The sequence below is a fragment of the Thunnus albacares genome, chromosome 21 (assembly GCF_914725855.1).
Source record: "Thunnus albacares chromosome 21, fThuAlb1.1, whole genome shotgun sequence".
Lineage (NCBI taxonomy): Eukaryota > Metazoa > Chordata > Actinopteri > Scombriformes > Scombridae > Thunnus > Thunnus albacares.
The window spans coordinates 20,520,635-20,543,294 of record NC_058126.1 but is presented as its reverse complement, the minus strand read 5'-3'; the positions used below and the strand labels follow the sequence as shown (position 1 = coordinate 20,543,294).

Genomic DNA, 22,660 nt, shown 5'->3' with positions numbered 1-22,660 from the left:
AGCTGCCGCTGCCACTATTTGGGCCAGCCCTGCGTGCCCACCATGGTGCCCATCATACGTCTGTCAGGACATCGGGCGCCTGGCCACAACTCCCGCGTACAGTGAAAGTGTTTAATTTTGAATGTATTCACAGGAACTGTTACTAAACTATTATGTCTGCCTTGACGCTTGCGGCGTTAAAGGTGTAGTTCGGATTTTATGAAGTGGGGCTGTATGGAGACCTTACAGACCCGTCCCGTGGCGCCGTCCATCCAAAGGAGCGTCTCAAATGAGGGAAGAAAAAATTAAACTTTTACCATTTTTATTACTACTATTGTAATACTATTATTTGGAAATAAGTAATAAAAAGCCCACAACGGCATAACTACATAGCATAGTCTATTAAACAGACCCCCTAACATTACCCACCCAAACAGCTGATCTGTGGCAGTCCGCGGGATGCGTAGGAATACAGAAGTTCAAAACTAACAAAATTTCGAAACTTTTCCATGACTTTTCAAGGACCCATAATATAATTTCCATGACCATTCACAAGCTTTAAATTAATTTAATTACAGACAACAAAATTAAATCCCACAACTTTTGGCCTGGAAAATGACTCTGACTGGCTATGAATAAGTAGCTCATACAACCCCACTTCAAATATGCAAACTATCCCTTTAATGTGTACACTCATAAGGGTTCAGCGTCCTTTATTTCCAAGGTCCCACCTGGTCGGTGTGTAATTGCTTCCCTGTATATTAAAGTTATGTAAAAACAATTAATATGACCATTTCGTAATAATATCTGTTAGTTTTTGTCACATTGTATGAATTAAATGTGTTGCAGTTCCTCACAGAACAACCATGATGTCAAATATACTCAATTAAACTTTCATCTCCAATTAGAATCTAGACAAACAGGAAACTCTTGAAGGAGCGCAACGATGTGTCAAGGCGAGGATCACACATTTCATTTTGAAAGGAATAATCAGTATTTATTGTGTTTGAAATATACAGACACAACAGCTCTCTCAGGCTGGTTTAAAAAGATACCTCATTCCTCCCATGGGAAACATAAAATAAGATTAGGAGTATTAAACGTGCAAGAACAATGTATTCATTTTGTCAAGTGAAAAAAAATCTATAAAAGTCAATATTTAATTTACATCCTTGAATGTTTGTATTTAACTATTATGATCCACACAAACATTTCAACAATGCATAAAATTGGGTCACTAATGTCACAACATGAAGGCAGAACCCACAAACTTAAGACACACCTTTCTAATTATCTTATACTTTTACATAAAGTATTGATGTAGAAGCTGTATTATGTAGGTTAAACTTGATTTTAGTATTACGTGTCATATTTACATAAAATATTGATACAAACTAAAACTGTATAATGGAGACAAGGATACTACATAAGGCAATGAAACAATGACAGTGCAAACAACTTGTATCTGATGAATATAGGCATATACACTTCGTGAAACGTATTAGGCAATATTATTAACAGTCAGTACGATAAGAGGCAGTGAACTTCTAATGTACATCAATGTAAACATGCATTTTGCCAATAACTGATGATAAATAATCACTTCTGGGGATTCTCCTTGTTTAACACGGATATTAAAGCACCAAGCAGTATGTCACATGAAACATGAAAGAATTGAATTGTAAAAAAGAAACTGACTGAAGTACAAAACAGCAGCAATGTAGTAGTTTTTGTAGTGTACAATCTACAAAAAAGTATTCATTTTAACAAAGAACTTAATCCAGTAACTTGTCATACATAAACATTTCTGAAGTTTACCTGAATTGTATTTGGTCGAGCCTTAGCTTTGACTGAAGTCAGGCTAAGAGATGAACATGAATGTGTGAAAAACAAGAGAAGTGATCGTTGAAACATGAAACTACTGGGAACAAGATCTGATCAACAACAGTAGAAACATGTAAGTACTAAGCCCTTTCATGTAGACATTTTGATTGACAATTTGACAGACTAATGAGATAGCTGTTATTAGCTGTCTCAAATTTTTCCACAAAAACCAAAGGCCTTGAGTGAAGTCACACTAATATCAGTTAATTCCTCATATAATGCATACCGCAGATTCATAAAATAAGAAATCACTTAAATTCTAAACTATTCTGGCACTTGAGTCACATAAGTGGCAAATATATTAAATATCTGTGTTCATTTCAAATGTAAACAAATGTTAAGAGATGTTTGACCATATCTGTGCACTATGGAGTTATGCTATAATTGTAACAAAGGATTTACAAATCATTACCAGACTGGCAGACTGAACGTGACGTGCTCATATGAACATAGAAGAGTTTTCCTAATAAATCATTTCGAAGTTAAAACATGAGATTGCCTCCTATAATCCAGATAAGAATGAGTGTCCGTGCATATGGAGGAGGAAGGCTGGTCCACAGGATACATCAGAGGGGTGGTGCTGATGCTGAGAAGTCAGGGGGAGGCGTGTCAGCTTGGGGCGGCCTCAACTTCATGGTATTGAAGAAGCCGGTCACCTGACCTGGGACTTCTGCCAAGACATTCTGAGCAAGCATTTCTTGAGGACCCTGAGAGAGAGACAGAGAGAGAGAGAGAGAGAGAGAGAGAGAGAGAAGAGGTGGAGAAAGTGGGAGTGACATACATGACAAAAATAACAAGATTTAAAGGGAGATAGCAGGGGAGCTGCAGCAGCTTATCACAAGAAGCAGGGGGTTGTACAGATGAGCCACATGTTTAAGACTATTACATGGAGCACACAGATAAACCTGGCGGAGTGATGTTTTTAGCACTGACAGTGACAACACTCCTACTGTCCCATCATATAGTGTACAAGAACTGTTAATACATCTATGGTCAGAATGTGGCTTACTAAAAAATTAGCCTAAGGATACTACAGATACTTCTACAGTTAGAGGAATGATAAAAATATCACAGTAGATTTAACAATTACTTCAGCTTTAAATTAACATCACTGGCAGTAATATGTGGAGAAACGTACAGCAGAATAAACCCTGAAAGATTACTACAGCATAAAGTCGCCTGCTCCCTGATTCCTTTAATAATAAGTTTAGTAGAGATTAGCTGTTGGTGTTTGTAGCAACACAAACATACAAGCAAGAGAACATTAGCTGCTAAATATGTTGCAATAAGATGTTACAGTAAAACCAATAACCTACTATGAGGTAATGAGGCCAATGACTGTACTACATCACAAAGATGTAGTAAAACATGACTTGTTTTACTACATCATATGGATGGTACTAATATGTATTCTGATCTTTGAGCATTAAGGACATAAAAGTAGTTTCAATAAATTCTTTTATCAATAACATGGAAATCTTTGCAGACAAGGACTCTGTAACCTTCTCAGATTATCTAGTCTACAGGGGAAACCTGTGGTACAGAGTCTCTACAGTACCAATGTGGTGTTTTCAGTAAAGTACGTCCGCACACACACACACATACATGATGACATAATGTCCAACATACTGTGAACCAATGACGTAGGATATAAAAACCCTGAAAAAATAGGGCAGCAAACAGAGGAGTGAAGCTACTTCAGTGGTGTAATTACACCTCTATACTAATTCATGCAGCTTTGCATTAGAGATGCACCGATACAGATACTGATATCGGACATCGGTCCAATACTAAGTAGTAATATTACTACTACGGCTAAAATAGCTGGGTTGGGTATCAGTGACACGGGGCCAATCTGGCATCAGATACCATTATTTTAATAAATAGCAATTCAGTAAATTTATATCTATGTATTTATTTGTTACATTTTGTTTTAAAAAGTTAAGAGAGCAATGTTTAAGTCGAGTCTGATGTTGCCTTACACATAAAAGAATGATCCTAGTATCTTCCACACAGTGAGGCATACAGCTTATTAATTAAACACTGGCATTGGATCGGTACTCGGTATCGACCCAAAGTGCAGGTATAGGGACTGAAAAAGTCGGATCAGTGCATCCCTACTTTGCATCATATGCAGGGAGGAAGGTGGGGGGGATGGGTTCAGTGGGGGTTCTCCTACATTTCTAAGAAGGGCTGACTTCGCTGGGGGGCTTCAGGTCAAATAAATTGAAGAAGGAGGCCACTTGGTCAGGCAACTCTGCCAGTACGCTTTGGGCAAGGGCTGCAGTGCTTGCCTGAAATAAGACGTGCAGACATTCACATGTATGCATTATTAAAGGACTGAGAAGCAAAATCACACAGAAGCTTAAGCATTCTGTGGCCACAGAGACTTTGCTTTACAATACAACTTACATTTTGGAACTGCCTGAATGGCACAAACTGCACGATGTCTCGCATGGCGGCCTCGCCTGTAGCCGAGCGCAAATTTCCATCGTCTCCATCCAGGAACTCCATGGCATCAAAGTCTGCCCCCCCGACTCCCACGATGATGATGGACATGGGCAGACGAGAGGCATTGACGATGGCGCTGCGTGTCTCATCCATGTCTGTGATCACTCCGTCGGTGATGATGAGCAGAACGAAGTATTGCTGTGAAACATTGACAGCAAAACAACACAAGAAACAGAGTAAAGTGTTATTTTATCTCCGCTGACTGTTAAAACAGAGTAACGTTATGTGGCTCCTGCCAAACAAGAACTTCACTAACAAACATTTGGGCACAGAAGCTGTTTTGATTTTAGACTTCCAGCGACTCACGTTGGCAGTTTGCTGCTGTAGGGCTTGCCTGCCAAAGTGAGCTACGTGGTTGATGATCGGGGAAAAGTTTGTGGGACCGTAAAGCTTCACCTGAGGCAGACACTGCTGGTAGGCGGTGACCACACCCTCTATACCTAACAACACCACAAATACACAAACAGGTCAACAGAACAAAATCAATGTTGAGTATCATTTTATACATTCAGCACAGTTTGTATCTTTGCGAACTTGCTGCGACAATGAGAAACTACCAATGGTGATTAATTTATGGGAGAAAGACAAACTGACAAGAAGTTCAGATTGCTCTTGAAATGTTGAAACAAACATTATGTCTGACTCATAAAGAGCTACGAGATCCAAAGGTTACATGCTCACAATACTTGTTTTTTTTTCCGACTATCAATCTAATGACCAGAGGTATTAAAATCTATTTCTGGATCTAAACTCAGGGACGGCATGTGTGCCCTACAGCACCTGATAAAAGAGAGAGAGTGTATACGGCTTAAATGGCATGTTGAGTCTCAACCGTACACACACGCGCCCTGATCTGAACACACACGTTAGCTTCAGCCTGTCGTTACCTTCACAAAATGGATTTGATGGGTTGAAGTTGATGGGAAACTCATGGCTGACCTGCAAACACAAAAAAATATTCATCTGGATCCCGAATACGAGTTAAATCAGCCCAACACCAGCTAAAACGAGCAGATGAACAAAAAACAATCACCTGCCATGTGGGAGGAATCTTGGCTCCGAAACCAAACACAGGGAACATCTTGTCACTACACAGAAGAAGAAAAACAACAAACATAGTTGTTGGGTTGGTTAAATTGACGTTAAATTGATTACAGCTGTTACAACTTTTCAATGTTGAGTCCTGATCTTATTGCACATCGGAGAATAAATTCCTCAATATTGTTTAGTTGTGGGCATCATATTTGATCCATGTATTCCTGATTTCCTGATTCTACAGGTTGTTCTTTTCTAAAATGCAATTAACGTTTGACTTCCAATTTTTTTTTAAATGAAGGCAGAGTAGGTCTTTCTATTAACCTTTTTAACCAAAAAGTTCCAGGAACTACGGAAGCAAAGGAACTGTTCCTCTGTTAAAAAATGGTGATAAAATGATGTCAGTGTTTGAAACAAGGAAACGACGACACAGTCATCCTGTGGTTCGTTGTATTTACTGTAGGTTTAGTCCCTGAGTTCCTCAAAAGGTTCTTAGTTACCTGAAAAAGTTCCTGCAGTGGGAAAACATTATAAGATGGCAGCTGTGTGTTCATTATTCACACTAACACTGTATTACATTCTAGTCATGTTCATTATTTCAAAATAACATTGTATTACATTATAATCTATTGTGGGAATTACTTTCTCTGCTTTTTGTATGATGGATTTCTCCCTGTATGACTGCTGAACTGTCAGTGTCTCCACAAAGACACAAAAATCTGTTTTTGTTGTTGAAACATTTTTGCTATAAACTCCAATTTACCTGAAATATTTCTAATTGCTCTGTATGACTAATCAGTTATAGAAAGAAAAGTAGAACAGCTTTGTTTTTGTTTCTGCTACTCACATTTCCATCATAACACTTCACAGAAAACAATCTACTTACCTGTCATAGTCCTGGATCACACTGCCCACAGCCCAGATAGCTGACAGGTATTCATTATAGCCATGAGGGTTGATGTAGTGGAGGGACTGGGGGAACCTGGGATCCCCGTTGGAGCCTGTGAAGTCAATGGCAATCTGGCCCAAGGGGAGACAGATAAATACAGAGAATATATAATCAGATAATGCTTTGACAACCTGAACACTGTAATTTAAAAATTAAATTAAATGTCCAGAAATCTCAGAAATATTCCGTATAAAGATTAATTAAAAAATGTGTTGGTACACAAACCCTGTACTCACAGTGAAGTTAATCTGACAGCCGCCAATTATGTAATCCAGAAAAGTATACTCCTTCACCGTCTGCAGATAAATATTGGTGACAGGAAAAAATAAATACACACATACTGCACATAGTGTTTGTCCATTTACCTTTGTTTTCTTAGACATAACATCATGCAGCAAAACATATTTTATAGATCTACAGGTAGTTTGAAAAAGCACAGGTGTAGTATTTAAATCATCTGAACAGCTCTCCATCTTCTAGTTGACTTCATAAGGGATACACATATACTACACTAAAAACACCATTAGCTCAGAAAGAAAAACGAATATAATACCACAGTACCTTGCATTTTTTTATTATGATAACACCAGAGTTTTTGTATCCTTTCTTCTTCTGTTGCTTCTTACTGTTGATGCATTCAAACTCAGCCTGAAAGGATGATAAATAAACCAAAAAATATAAAGAATAAATATTTGAGTAAAAATGCAGATCATTGTCCATAAAAGGGCTGTTAAGAGGAAAAAAAGCTGAGAGGAGAACCTTTTTATTTGTTCTGTGTTCTATTGTTCTATTTTATATTGTTCTATTTTTCTATGTTTACACAAAACTGACACAAAGAGAGAACTCACCGCATATGTTTGTGATGCCTGCTGGATTTGGCAGAGTGTGGTCTGAAAGCTTCCAATAAAGTTGTGAGATCCACTGCTGTTGTAGTCGTAACAGTCTATCTGGAAACACAGAGTTAGAGGAAACAAGACAATGCCAGTCAACTCTCTGACATTGAATGAGCAAGAAAATAAATAAAAAAAAACCCTAGTTATATTCAACAGACAAATTATCATCTGTGTGTGCAAAATCCAAGTAGATGAGACAAAAGCATGCTATGGGGCTGAAGCTTCGAATGTAAGGCAACACCCTGAAGTTGAAAAATCTAAAAGGAAACACACACAAGCCTTGTAATTGACAAAAAGGAAGGCAAGGTCCCACTACTTCCTTAAACACAGAGTACCTCCTCAGAACATGCACACTGAAGCTTCACATCCTGTGTGCAGATTCTGAGTATCTTCAGTGTTGAAATCAGGGACAGACAAACAGGTCGGGACACAGTATGAAGCAACCAGTACAGATTAGACAAACTGTATGATGCTACAGTCAGTCTACAGGCTGAGTAGCTAACAAAGCTAATGGATAACTGATAGTGATCCATCTAAATGGAAAAAGTCTACATCTACATCTATGACAACGTACTATACAAGTTCAAGTCATCACTGAGTCCCTGGTAGTTTGTTGGCTCTCTGTAAACCAGTAAACTAGCTTGTCTGAAATGCATTTTGGTTGTATTGTACAAGGTTTTGTGTATATTTATTCACTGACACATAGATATCTGCCTTTCTTTAACACCACTGATCATCTAGATTTACATATACTTCAAGTTCTCCTTTCGTCCTTGTTAAATTAATGCTCGCGTCCGACGGACATGAAGCACTGAAGCCAAAGAATCTACCAGGGACGCAGGATGGCTGTTGTGATTGCGCTCTCGTCATTTAAATAGACAAGTTGACCAATGGCCCAAATCTGATGTATTCTTTAATGACAGATGTAGATGCGTCTAGGACTTTGGCCCGTCCTGTTAGAGACACTGCATCCTTCAGGTGAGGAGCACACATGGTGGGGACAGTAAACTCACTTGCAGTGTTGACTGGAAAGCATCTCTTCCTGACAAGTGTGCTTTAACAGGGTTAGAGGATGGAAACAAAAAAAACAACATACGTAAACTAATGCTAACACACATTTCCTTATTTTGTGCCGAGATTATCGGACCCTTATTTACGCACAAGAGGCAATGAATAAACCACATGCAGTCTAAGGCCGCGTTCAGACCAAATCCAGCAGTCCAGCAGTGCAGGGGTCTGCGGTGTAGGGGGCGTGTCGTTTGAAGTACAGGTGAGGCAATGAAATACGATCCAGGAAGTTGAGTTGGAGCTACAGATTGATGCATTCTAGGATTAATCAGAGGCCAAAACACTGCACAGCGGTTTTACAACTCTGGAAAGTTATCACGACGGCAGCTGTTTTATCATTGTCACAATGATCACGAGGTAAACAGCCAAATACAGCGTTCACGTTGCAAAGTAATCCACCAGGAATGTGTGGTTGCATACATGTGATTGGCCTACACAGTGTGATGTTGGGCTGTATGCCGACAAAAGTTGATTCCGGTTCAACTTTTTGCCGGACAACTGCAGCGTTTTTTTGCTGAGCCCTATGCGGTCGCCAGTCCCGCGGTGTGAACACGTGTTTTTCATGCATTGCTGGATTTGGTCTGTTTGCGGCCCAACTGTTATTTTACTTGACCAAATAAAAATGCTTCAGTTATCAAAAATGCATTTTTTGGGTTTGATGATGTTCAATAAAAAGTGAACAGACGGACTTCCAGTACAGCTAGGCTGAAACAAACATCAAACATAATGAATGTATGAAACAAGCTTTAAAATACATTTGGACTACTCTTTGAAATGATCCCATTTGTAGCATTTCCTGATGACTGGTTTTACCAGAACTCACAGGCTTATTCATATAATCTCAGTTCCGCACTGAAGAGAAAACAACTTGGAAGAATTCAAATTCAATCAGTAATTACAATTAAAATGAGTGTTTTTTATAAAGATTCATCACAACAGTAATTATTAGGTTATACGTTTTTAGTAGGCTAATGACTGGTGAATTCTATGATACTCAAAACTTTCCTACCAATAGCAACTCTGCATATGAGGAAATACAGTCTGTAAGATGTAGACGACAGGTTTGTTCTGTCAATATTGTCACATGATATTTGCAGTGAGTACTGTATGAGTCTATTGAGATGCATTTAATTTAAAACAAAAAGGTTAGTGGTTTCTCAGCTTTAATGTCCTACAAAGAGAGAGAGAGACTGTGAGAGTGAGTGTGTCTGTAAAACGTACCTTTATAGATTTCTCCACGTCACCTCCACAGAGTGCCTGCAGTGGGATTCGGAATGGTTTCCATACTGGGTTCAGGTTGTATTTCACCACCTGCACAACAACACAGATTAACAACCACTTTGAGAACTGAGGTGCAGTAAAAGTATGACTTTACTTTCCTGTGCACTTTCCAAGAATACTTGGACCAGAAAGCATTGCACAGAGAGTGTGTATGTGTACCTCTGTCCTGTGAGCCAGCTGCCATCCAGTTGCTGTCTGCTTGTGGAATTCCAAGAAAGGGTCAGACTTGCCAAAAAAGTCCTGGAAATTAATAAGAAAATATTATGCAGCTGAAACAAATAAATTACTGTCAAATTAGCCTCCAATTAGGTTACATCTTGGCATGTGCAGAGTTTAAAATCTAGAATACAACTTCCACATGGAAAGCTTTTGCAGTGGGATAACTGTTCTCTGATTGCTTAGACATACTGGTCAGCTAGGCCCAAGTAATCATTAACACAAATGAGAAACCAGAGCTGGAGATGTCAGGTAGAACAATCGTTTAGGAGCATCAAGGTCTCCCAGTGATGTAGGTTTTGCTTCATAGCTCAGAGTTGGATTTCAGCCATTGTAAGCACCACCCACAGTGTTAGATGGACGTGTCATGCATGACCAGTCCATGTCATGCTTTACAGGATATTCCCCATTGAAACTGTGTTTACATTCTCTCATTAACTCATAAAACTAGAGTTAAATCCAGATAACTTGAATTTCAACCGAAGAGGAGTCTACCACACTTTCATTGTTGTGTTTACAATCTTTCAATTCAACGAGAAGGTTCGCAGTGGAAACTGCTTTGTTAGATTTATGTTACTGAAAAAGGAGACGATAACTGAGCCTTTCTTAGCTCTTGATTATTGTTGTCTTCAATCTCAACAATCTCCACCGTCATCACAAACTTGTACAAGAGAAGGAAGCCAAGTTGACCAAGCACAGCTCTTGCAGTCTCCACATGTTATTGTGTTGTTGTAGCCGCTGTGACCCCAACAAGTAGTTGTTATAGTGAAACTGATGTTTTAGAGATTTTTTTTTCTATTTATAAAAACTAATCTCCACTGGCAAAGAAGAACACTAAAAGTTCTGCATGTTTAACTCAAGAGGTAAATATTAACATCACATATTTCTGAAAACCTTAACAGAATGTTAATGTAGTACTCACTACCTTTTTATCCAGTTTTCTTCCTGCCACTTCAAACTCCACCACCCTGTTGTCTGTTCTCTCTTCAGCACATATCTACAAAACAAAAAACAGCATTGTGTTAACTCAAACATCTGCAAATACACAGAGGAACACAATCAGAATCATGCTCCAAATATCAATCTAAATGAAAACAACTCACAGTAATGGTTCCTTTTCCTGCAGGCCTCTTGTCCTTCATGACAAGGGGTCTCGTTAGTTTCCTTGAGGACACAATCTGGACAGAAAAAAAAAAAAGAAGCATTATGCATAAGCATTTGTGATGATGCATGACCTGTTGTGGTATGCAAAGAGGACTAACCTGTCCCAGTGTACACTCCAGTTCTCCCAGGAAGTCAGCATCTTCCAGATTGTGGTTGTCACTGTCAATGTCATACACTTCAAACTTCAGCTTCTGCACCATCTCAAAGTAGTAGTCAATGACAAAAGTCTTGGAAAACCTGGGATTAAGGCAATTCTTGATTTTCTCTGTCCGGCCAACCTAACACAGATACATGTTTCAGACTTGAGGATTTTTGTACATAGTCTCGATCAAACACTGTTAGTCACAGCAGATATGGTCATTTCAAAGGTGACAAAAAACACAAATGAGTTATCTGACTTCATAAATGCTAACACAAATGAGAACTCAGTAGTGATCTCTGGTGTTTTGACTAATATTAGAGTGAGTAGACAAAAAGTGAATCTCCCTGCACCGGATCATTTATTATGTATATGCTAAAATTATAACATACTAAAATATCTTCTCCAGTGAGTGAGTTAGTAATAATAAATAAATGTTTCACTAAACAGCTTGCAGTGTTTGTAGCAGAGCAACTTTATGACTAACTGACCTCCCACCAGCTGGACCCTGAGCTGTGCATGTGAAGCACACATAGAGGGTCAGACTTTGAGAAAGTATCCATGTCCAGCAGGTTGTCACAGGAAATGCTCAGCGCCACTTTGGTCACACACTCAGCGGCTCTTGACCCTGGAACTCCACTCGCCGCCATCATTGCCCAGAGGTCACACACTCACACACAAAACCTAACAAACATAAACACAGATACACAGCTTTAAAAAAAAAAAAACAGTTCTGACTGAGCTAGTAAGTGACTTTTGCAGAGGGCTTCAGCCATATGCACCCTTGTCTAACACTTACTCCATCATCCCCATTTAAATTGTTTATCATTAAACTATTTTGAAGTCCAGAATTTCCCACAAGATGTGTCAATAGCTAACTGACAACTAATTCATGTTGCTTGTTGACACGCCGGTGTTATATCATATTTGGTGACCCATCAGATTCTGTGACCTACAGTGTTGGAAGGAGTACTAAGATCCTTTACTGTAGTAAAAGCAGCCTATCAATACAACAGTGTAAAAAGACTTCATTACATGTAAAAATCCTGCATTTAAAATCACACTTAAGTAAAAACGTAGAGGTATTACCAGCTAAATTTACTGAAGTAAGTACTAAGTACTTAAGTAAATGTACTAATTTTACAGAAAATCGGGCTGTGACTGATACATTAAAAATGCCGCTTATGCATTGACTCATCAGTATTAGTGATGTACTTTGTTTAATTTATTTAATGCATGAGATCATTTTACTTAAGTAGCTACAGGATACACTTCCAACACTGCAGGTCACAGAATCAGATGGGCCACGAAATACTTTGTAACACCAGGATACGTGTATCCTCTGAAGAGGACCAAGCAAACACGCCAATCTGCATTCAAAAATTTGATTACTGATATAAATGCAAAGCGGGTCAAACACAACTCGTAAAAATTATGCTATGATTCGTTGCGGTCTTTTTGTAAATTCGACCAACACTTGAGCCACTTAGCAGCTATTTGTTTCAATAAAACCTAGGATATCTCAGTTGGGGTGCTGCTAGCGCGGAGCCCTGAAGTGCTAAGAGATTACGGGACGTCTTGCAGCTCCAACCCCAAACTAACATTCTCAAACGAGGCTTTAATGTTAGCTGACGCCCGTGTTTAATGCAGCCGACAAGTTCATGAAAACCTAGGAAACGTATTAAATGTTGTTATATAACAGTAGCTATCAACTGTTAAGGCGAATCATTCAGCCTTGTTTTTTAGGATTTGTCAAATTTACAGAGTAGCGTGAACGTTAGTTTAACGTGACGCAAGTTACGTTAACGGTAATTACAAGGCGTAACTGAAGCTAACGAACGGAGTCCCGCAAAAGAAAGACACATTAGTTACGTCTTTTGCTTTTCACATACCTGTTAGATATAGCGTGGTGTGTATTTCACAGAGGAGCGAAAGTTAACTTAATTGACGTTAACTGAATCGAGTTAACGCTTATTTTCGTTCAGCTCGGCCATACAATACGAGAGAGAAAAGAGTAAAGATAGCTAACTGTAACGTTGGTCCCGTTAATTCCCAATAACTTGTAAGACCCAGCTTGCAGCTTTATATTAATTTTGGTAGCGGAAACGACATAGTATCAAAATGTTCTCGGTGTCATTTATCAAGCCCTACCTTATTGAGAAGATGACGTTTGCGTGTCTGCTGATCTGCAGCGGTAACGACTGTAGTGGGCGGTGCCCTGTGCGCTCGTTTCCATGTACAGGGACACCCGCCGGCCTGCCCAAGTAGTGCACCAACAGTATGTATGGGTTTACCGAGGTGGGACATCAAAGCACAAATTGTACTAAAAGTAGTAAAATAAAAAACGAAATAAACACAAATTGTGTTTGTGATTGTCAAAAACATACAGAAATGTGAACCAGTATCTTTGATTGCATTTGGCTAAATAATTACAATGTTGATAGACTTTGTGTTTACTTGAGAAAGTCATTCAGTGAATCCAAAGGGTTATTTATTTATGTCCAGTGGAGCGGAAATGAATCACCGACATCATGTGAATGTATTTTTATTAGTCACAAGCATTCACACAGATCAGCCTTGACTAAAACAATGATTTCTTATTCTGGTGTGAGTGAAAAACCAGCACACTACATATATGTTTGATATTAATATCAATCATATATACCAATAATAATTGTTAGTATTATTATATTAATATATTATTATAATTGGCTAACAAAGGTAACACACTGATGATAAGAAAGCATCTTTTCAGTTAAGTTGTACTGAAGTTTGGGAGTAACAGAGTGTAAAAATAAGCATGTTGGATGGTACAAAGTGGAAGGATGGTTAGAAATCCAATAGTATAAACACCTGTTATTTCAGTGTAGTACAGACTTAGAAAGAAAAACATCAACATCCATGATTGTTGCTGTAATCACACTATTACATCATGTCTCCAGCTCATGTAATGTGTGCTGCTGTCTCAGAGTAAGATTGTAAGAATTCTCCCTGAGAAAGATGGATTACAACATTAAAAAGGTGTGAAGGTACAACAGAGAAAAGAAATATATAAGACATAATGACATTGAAACAACAAAGCCATACCAACATACCTACTGTCACATTTCTAGTGCATAGACAAAACTGTGATTACTTTATGGTGATTGCCTGGCATCATCATGCACAACATGCTATCATGTTTCTTTGGTCACAGAAATCATTCTTTTATCAACTTATCATCAATATCAAGTCAATTTTAAGACATCATTTCTTTAATTTATTTATTTTATTTACCCCACATTCATATAACAGCAGTGGCTGTAAAAACCTTGCTTCACGATGATTCATACCTTTCCAAGCAGTAAAAACAGACAGAGGTTGCAAGAGAAGCAGATTATAAATATGAGGCACTTCGGTCTGTCCAGGATGGCCCAGAAACACTGACTAGATTCGGGGGTTTCAGCTTGTAAGAATTGAAGAAGGAGGACACTTGATCAGGCAGCTCTGCCAGGACGCTCTGGGCAAGAGCCATACTGCTTCCCTGCAATGAGAAATGTACATGAATGACAGCTAGTCTTAGCCATGTTTAGGACCATGCTCACTAATATTTCAGTGTACCCGAGCCTGCGCTACTGACAACTCAGGCTGATCAATTAAATAAAAAGAAGGCTAGAGGAAAGGCAGAGTGGTGTGTTTGTGGCTTAAATCAATGTGAAGAGCAATTAACAAGGAGGAGCAGCTATGTTCAAGCACAAATAAACATGAAACAGAAATAATCAGTGAACCACTGAGGAACAATAACTGATTATGAAATATGAAAATCTCCTCATGTACATCATGTTACTGTAGTATACAATTCTGGGCTGCTGCTTACTTGGAAATTTCTGAAGGGCACAAACTGGACGATGTCTCGTGAGGCGACATGACCGCTGGGCGAACGCAGCAATTTGTCATCGCTGTCGAGGAACTCCATTGCGCTGAAGTCTGCCCCGCCCACACCCACTATGATGATAGACATAGGCAGATGAGAGGCGTCTACGATTGCAGTGCGGGTCCGGTCCATGTCTGTGATCACTCCGTCTGTGATGATGAGCAGCACGTAGTATTGCTGCAGATGAAGAAAGAAAACAAAACAGTGTTAAGATACAAAATGTACAAACACCTTGTTTGTTTCAATACGATCTTAGAATTTCTTATTCCTAGTTTCTTTAAATATTACCTTCTACTATCTTTTTATTTTCCAGTTTGTTTGGTTTGTCATGTGACTTGTAGACAACATTAGTGACTGAACCATTGGGACACATCTTAAACATTATCACATTTTTTTTGGAGTGTCCTTAGATTTCACACTGACCACTGAGTGTTCAAGCACTTTCTCTTTGGCTACTTACTGTGGCCGTATTCTGGTAGAGAGCTTGTCTGGCAAAGCAGGCTACGTGGTTGATAATCGGAGAAAAGTTGGTGGGGCCCCAGAGCTTCAGCTGAGGTAGACACTCTTGGTAGGCCTTCACCACCCCCTCTATGCCTGCAACACACACACACACACACATATATAAGTAGGAGCAACACCAATGCAAATGCATCTTTTTATACCCGAATACAATGTTATAACAAGCGTTAACTTACCGTCACAGAAAGGATTTGATGGATTAAAATTGATCGGAAACTCATGGGAAACCTGTGAGCATCAAATAAATAATTAGATGAACGCTTTAGAATTCAGTCCAACAATTTTACACCAGTTTCTGAATTTCACAGTGGAGAGCCATCAAATCAGAGAACCACTGTCAAGTTTATATTCTGTACCAAATTTAATTACAATCCGTTCAAAAGCTGTTGAGACATTTCACTTAAAACCACAAATATCAACCTCATGTTGTCAAAAGAGGAACAAAGTCATTAGCATTCATGGTACTGGGAACCTTGAATGTCTTAAGCAAATCCATGAAGTCGATGTTGAAATATTTCATAAGTGAAAACTTTTGAAATGTCACAGGATCACAGAGGTCAATAGGGATCATCCTCACAGGAACAAATCACTACAACGTGACCAAACCATGAAATGTCTGATGCTAAGTCTATTTAACAATTCTTAGGATGTGAAAGTTTGTTTGTTTGTTTTTTTTTCATACATTCCAGGAGGGAGGACACTGAGCTCCAAACCCAAAGACAGGAAACTTCTTGTTGCTGCACAGAAAAACAGAAAAAAATAAATGTACAGTGTAGGTATAAATACATATTAACCAAAGCACATCAGTCAGTAGATTACATCCACTTAAATATCAACACTGCAATCAAGCAAACTTTATTCATACAGCCCTTTTATCTGACTGGCTTCATACAAAGTTGTCACATACAGTAAACAAAAGTAAAAAGATGATTGGTTAAGCACCATAAGTGGTGTGATAATGTGAGATGGAGCAGAGTTTACCTGTCATAGTCCTGGATGACATTACCCACTGCCCAGATGGCTGACAGGTATTCATTGTAGCCCTCTGGGTTGATGTAGTGGAGGGACTGGGGGCTTTTAGGATCCCCGTTGGAGCCTGTGAAGTCGATGGCAATCTAGCCCGGGTCCGAGAGAGGATAAGGATCAAGACATAGGGAGCTGCTCAGTGACCGAATGCAAATGCGAGATTCATAACACAGTATTTACCGAATTTTGAGGCATGCTATCTGGAAGTAGCAATTTCAGGTACATTAAAGAAACTGAATCAAATAAAACAGTTTATTTGACTTATTTCGTGTTGTATTTGTGACAGTCAGTATGTTTGCTGTGTTGATTTGAGAATGTGAATATAAATAAAAGTATTAAAGTAATAACATGTCGTGTTTGACATTTCCAGACTCACAGTGAAGTTGAATTGACAACCACCCATAATGTAATCCAGGAAGGTGAACTCCTTCTCCACCTGAAAGGTTAAATACTACATTAACATAAGCAGTAACATCAATATATATGTAGCAACAAGTTATTCCTTGCTGTCTTTTAAAAATGCAGGATCTAAAAATCACTGAAAAGATCTAACAATTCACTGAGAGAAAATAAACAGAACGATGAAGAGATCAAGGCAGTGTCTTCAACATCCTAATTTCTAAATCAGTACCTGGCAGCGCTTGAAGAGAATGACCCCAGAGTTCTGATAGCCTCTCTTCTTTAACTTTTTTGGGTTAATGCACTTCAATTCAGCCTGCAAGTGAGAACATGAGTCATATGTATGCCAGTTATATTATAAGCAGTGTAACAGAATATGAGAATTGGAATAAAAGACACACAAAGCCTCACCGGAGAAATGTGTGTCCCTGTTTGCATTTCTGCAAGTGTGGTTTCAAAACTCCCAATAAGGTCATGGGAGCCATTGTGATGATGGTCGTAACAGTAAACCTGATGACCAACAGAGAGAATACTTGTAGCCAGTCAAAGTCAAGGCAACTTCACAATAAGTTCAGAGATGGTCAACAAAATATCAAGACAGGATGAAGAAATTAAAGTTGATGTGATTCAGTTTTTTTTTTAAAGCCTGTGTGCAAGAATTAATCTTTACATATATTACTATTTTGATTTTAAAAAACAGTATTAATAAGTATGTGCTAGGAATTTGGTTTTTATCAGGGTGTAAGAATCTTTGAAAGGACATTTACATAGCAGTCTTAGTCTTTTTTGGTTGCTGTGAGAAGATCTCACTATATCACAATGAAATGGATATGATATAAACATAATTAAAACATATTCACTGTTTGTGGTAAGCGAGGACACTTCATCATATCCTAAGTGTGCAGTATCAGTCAAACCCTCAACAATCACACCTCACATGCACAAATAACCAATCACACTCTCAGGAATCAATGTTTATGCTGCTCTCTTAGTCAGGTTACACTTGAAAAAGTGATTTTAATCTCAATCAGACTTTTACCTGGGTAAATAAAGGATAAGAAAAAAACTATAAACACAGTAAATACAACAACAGTAACTAAAGTAAATAAAAAGAAGATAACAACGATGCACACCTTTGTGTGGGGATGCCATGCACTCTGTCACATATTGCTTATCCAGCTGGGTCACAAGCAGCTCACTGCTCTAAGTGTGGAAGCATTGTACAATGGAAAAAAAATGCAAATAGAAGATGAATCATTAGTATGTTAGAGTAGCGTGGTCAATCAAGCCAACAAAAGCTAAAACATAAGTAAATATTGATAATAATAAGCATAAGTAAATGTAAAAAGAGGGAGCAAACAAATCTACTTTTTTCACACCTTAGTGGGGTTTAAAGAAACGTGTTAATAGGCTGCATTTTACAGGGAATATTAACAGAGATCAAAAAACTTAAATGGTATAAAATAATAAACAAGAATTTACCTTTATAGGTTTCTCCACATCTCCTCCACAGAGAGCTCGCAGTGAGATGCGGAAGGGTCTCCATGTTGGGTTTAGGTTGTTATATATCACCTACATAAAACGGATTAATATGAGTCACAAGTCTGTAATAATCCTATTCTAGCAGAAGAGGGAGCTGTTGGTAAATATGTACCTCTGTCCTGTGAGCAAGCTGCCATCCAGTTTCAGTCTGCTTGTAGAATTCCAGGAAAGGGTCGGACCACCACAGATACTGAACAACCATATCCAATTAAGAATTTAATATTTGAATCATAGACAGTAGAAATAATAAACAACCTCAGTGTCCTAGTCCTGACTATTTAAAATGACCTACAGTACCTTTTTGTCCAGCTTGCGGGCTGACACCTCAAAGTTTGCCACTCTGGTGTCTGTTATTTCTTCAGCAGAGATCTATAAAAAAAAATGAAATTAACACTTTGAAAGCTGCTTTGTGCAATTTTGTGCTTTTGACCATATGGCACACTATCTTTTAAAACACAGAAATCTTGTAAATGAACATCACTAAATGGCATAATGCATGATTTCTAACCCAGCCATGATCCTTTAAAATCACATATTAAAGAAACAGAAGCAAACACAATCAAAGGTCACTATTGCCAACACTAAATGCAGTTAGACAGTAGGGCTGTGCGATTAAACGAATTTTATTTTCGATCATGATTTTGGCTTCTAACGATTGTGAAAACAAGATAATCGAGATAAAACGATGATTGTATATTATTGTCATTTCTTAATGATGCTCTTGTTTTGTCCTGTGTTATAAATCCAGCAAAGCTCTTTCCTTTACAGCGGTGCGCTTTCGCTCCTCCATAAACGCCTCCAACAGGCGTTGAGAGTCTTTGTCCACAGACTAACCTTCACCAGGCTGACTGACAGCTGAAATTTACTGAACCAAAATAGTTTGCATGTTGGCTCCACGGGAAGAAATTAACAGTGTTTGTACATATTGATTCATTGGTTTTATTTTCCCGTTGAAGTTTCTTTTTTTAAGTGACATATTCAGAATGGTTTCTTCATCATCCAACTAAATAGCAAAAGATTCTCTCTGTACATAAGTCATATATAATAATTCCTACATGTATTTTCAGCTGTAGCCTACTTTTAATATGTGGAAATTATTTCTAGTGTTTTTACATCTTCTTATTCTGTTGTATGATTACAGGCTGTCGTTTACATTGCATTTCGTTGAATATGACTTTTTGCTGTTTCTTAAACAAAAGCTTTCTGCAGGTACTGGGTATCACCGTTTCATCTCATATCATGAAGTACTTCATTCATGTCTGCGGAGGAGCTGCTGTGTTTGACTGCACAGATAGAAAATACCTCGGCTGACAGGATGTACCACTCTATTTGGTAAAAACTTTTTCTTCTTCTTCTTTGTGGTTTATAACAGCGGTTGGCAACTAGCGTATTAGGTACATTACTGCCACCCTCTGCTTCGGACTGTGGGCCAAAGATTAAATCCTACACATTACTCCTGTCTGTGTAATAAACTCAAAGAAAACTACTGCTCCACCCACTTGGCAAGTTCATTAAAGTTTTACTGCTGAACTCCTGAACTCCAGTCTTCCTAAGTTCTTCCCTCATATATTGTCTTTCTTGATCATTAGTACAATCTATGATTGCATGTAATAGCCAGGTGGAAAATTGGCATTGGCAATCGTCAAAAATGAGAGTCAACAAGTAATCGTGTTAAGTAATTGTGATCTCAATATTGACCAAAATAATCATGATTATTATTTTGACCATAATGGAGCAGCCCTATTATACAGTACGTCTAATTCTAGTAAGATGGTGGTATTTTATGGCTATCTGGCTAATACAATAGAGTGCTGTCCTTTAACAAATATTAAGTGCCTTGCAATTTGCTATGATCACATCTCAAGATAAATTCCTGCCCACTCACTGTGATGGTCCCACGACCTGCAGGCCTCCCATTCGTCAACATCAAAGGTCGAGTCATCTGCCTGTTAGAAACAATCTGGATACAAAACACTGGCACTGTCACAGAACAATGAAAAGATTAGGAGACATTATCAATGTTTTCCTTAAAACTGCAGAAGGTGCAGCTCACCTGACCCAGAGTACATTGAAGCTCTCCCAGAAAATCGTCATCAGCCAGATCATAGGTGTCGTTGTCAATGTCATAAACGCAAAACTTCAGCCTCTGCACCATCTCGAAATAATAGTCGAGGACAAACTTCTTGGCGAACTTTGGATTCAAGTTGTTCAGGATCATCTCTGTGCGCCCAAACTGGTTCAGAAAGAAAGAGCTGATGTAAGATAATGTCAGATGACTCAGGCTGAATCAGAAATCTAACACATGCAGTATGTGGAAATATATAACAGGGAACATCCTCAGCTTCTGTGAACACAGGTACAATACAGACCTCATACCAATGGGAGCCTGAAGTGTTGATGTACAAGGCACACAGAGGGTCTGACTTAGAGAAGACGTCCATGTCCAGGAGGTTGTCACAGGAGATGGTCAGCTCCACCTTGGTGGCCATATGGGTGGCTGCTGGTGCTGAAGCCCCAAATGAGGCCATGGTAGCTTGTTGTGCTAAGATAATAATAACACATTTTATTTATAGAGCACTTTTCAGGGTACTCAGAGACATTTTACATAAGTTAAAAGGATCATAAAAAAACAACATGCTAAAAAGCACAAGGTAACACATTTACTCAAGTGCTCTATTTCAGTACAACTTTAAGGTACTTGCAGTTTAAATACTGTATATCCATTTTCTGCTACTTTATACTTCTACCCCACTACATGTCAGAGATTTTCTTTTGTCCTTTACTGACAGGGGCCTCAGCAAATGGTTAATTTGACCTTAAGTAGCTTTTGTTGCTTTTACTTCTGTACCTTTAATGTTAGTCAAGTAACATTTTGAATGTAGGACTTGACATGTGATTTTTGTATTGTGGCACTGCACCTTTTACAAAAGTAATTAAATACTTCTTCCACCGCTGAATATTAATGTTAGAGTATCTCAGATTAAAGATATAGTTAATGTACAGTCCCGTCTAAGATTAGTTGAAAAAAAAAACCGCCCTGACAGTAAATCTGGGAGTTGGTTGCAATCAAGAATTTTTGGGAATACAGTGACCGTTAGTTACCGTTAATCTACAGTTTGCCTTAATCTATATTACAGAACAGTACAAAATACACAATTAACAGAAAAAAACAGTATATTGAGCACGTTTTTTAGGTATAAAGCTACAACAATTTAATGAAAATGATTGATGAATCAATGTTACATAGTTTAACACGCACAGATAAATGTTGGGGTCACAGCATGTAATGTATTACCGTCTTGTTAGCTAACGTCAATTTTAGTTTACGGTTAATTACGTTTATGCGGTGAGAGATGGGTGGGTGTGGTGATGTCTGCACCGATACAGTCTACCCATGCACACATTTCATCATCTTTTTGTAGTAGTTTAAAGAATACTCACAGTTATTTACCTGTTTAGCTGTTCAAAATATAAACAATGTCTGCCTCTGGTCGTATATGCAGCGTTAACATATAACGTTATTTGACAAGAGCAGCTGAGGAGCCCGGGGCGGAGCCGACACTCGGCCCAACTACGGTGAACTTCTTCTGGCCGCTTTTTAACGCTACGTTACACACTCAACACTGATATTCAATCAAGTCAGCTCACTGTTGTTTGAGTGTCTGGTACATTTATGCCTAAATTAACTGAAGAACACTTTCTGACACTGTGCGTAACAACAGGCAGGTTAATATTAGTGCGGAACGCGAAACACTTCTGCTTGTTTCTTGTCGAATGCACACAGAGGAGATACGTCACCGGGGTCCATTCAAGAAAGAGATGTTTTGTAGTATAAGTAAACGCTAATAAATTCATCTGCTGCGGTAGTTAAATAGCATGTAACAGGTAGAATATCCCATTAAGATGTTTATATAGCTGACATAGCTTCTCTTTCTGTTTTCAAACTTATTTTTAACCAACAAAAAGCCTTCTTGTGTTAACTTTTGTCAAACTACTTTTGCTCAAGTGTGTGTTTTTTTGTTTTGTTTTTTGTTTTGTTTTGTTTTGTTTTACGTATTTTACACCTAAAATGCCCTTTTAAACCACCTTATCATTTAGTTAAAAACACAAAAACGTTTAAAGCCTCATCTTTATTATCTTAT

At 38.4% G+C, this 22,660-nt stretch overlaps 2 protein-coding genes across 7 annotated transcripts; both read right to left on the bottom strand.

Moving 5' to 3' along the window:
• Window positions 1-949: 949 nt before the first annotated feature.
• On the bottom strand, window positions 950-13,373 carry LOC122972602 (copine-3-like). Of its 3 annotated transcripts, XM_044339838.1 has the most exons (17): window positions 13,271-13,373; window positions 11,611-11,803; window positions 11,079-11,258; window positions 10,920-10,994; window positions 10,742-10,813; window positions 9,760-9,840; window positions 9,541-9,630; window positions 7,207-7,305; window positions 6,920-7,006; window positions 6,595-6,654; window positions 6,296-6,429; window positions 5,408-5,462; window positions 5,262-5,313; window positions 4,681-4,814; window positions 4,276-4,512; window positions 4,043-4,157; window positions 2,433-2,570 (listed from the first exon to the last, which is right to left on the bottom strand). In XM_044339838.1, exons 2-16 carry the CDS (start codon window positions 11,770-11,772, stop codon window positions 4,047-4,049), a joined length of 1,629 nt encoding a protein of 542 aa, XP_044195773.1. In that variant the 5' UTR covers window positions 11,773-11,803; window positions 13,271-13,373; the 3' UTR covers window positions 2,433-2,570; window positions 4,043-4,046. The 3 variants fall into 3 exon arrangements, with proteins under 3 accessions (XP_044195771.1, XP_044195772.1, XP_044195773.1); XM_044339836.1 differs by lacking the exon at window positions 4,043-4,157 and having other exon boundaries at window positions 950-2,570; XM_044339837.1 differs by lacking the exons at window positions 4,043-4,157; window positions 13,271-13,373 and adding an exon at window positions 13,012-13,235 and having other exon boundaries at window positions 950-2,570.
• A 275-nt stretch (window positions 13,374-13,648) lies between these two features.
• On the bottom strand, window positions 13,649-22,314 carry LOC122972779 (copine-3-like). 4 transcript variants are annotated; one of them, XM_044340110.1, is made up of 16 exons: window positions 21,960-22,314; window positions 20,888-21,060; window positions 20,572-20,751; window positions 20,404-20,478; window positions 18,816-18,887; window positions 18,631-18,708; window positions 18,459-18,548; window positions 17,388-17,486; window positions 17,209-17,292; window positions 16,954-17,013; window positions 16,533-16,666; window positions 16,234-16,288; window positions 15,728-15,779; window positions 15,493-15,626; window positions 14,976-15,209; window positions 13,649-14,642 (listed from the first exon to the last, which is right to left on the bottom strand). In XM_044340110.1, exons 2-16 carry the CDS (start codon window positions 21,044-21,046, stop codon window positions 14,496-14,498), a joined length of 1,653 nt encoding a protein of 550 aa, XP_044196045.1. In that variant the 5' UTR covers window positions 21,047-21,060; window positions 21,960-22,314; the 3' UTR covers window positions 13,649-14,495. The 4 variants fall into 4 exon arrangements, with proteins under 4 accessions (XP_044196045.1, XP_044196044.1, XP_044196046.1 ...); XM_044340109.1 differs by having other exon boundaries at window positions 21,970-22,314; XM_044340111.1 differs by lacking the exon at window positions 21,960-22,314 and having other exon boundaries at window positions 20,895-20,986.
• Window positions 22,315-22,660: the final 346 nt, after the last annotated feature.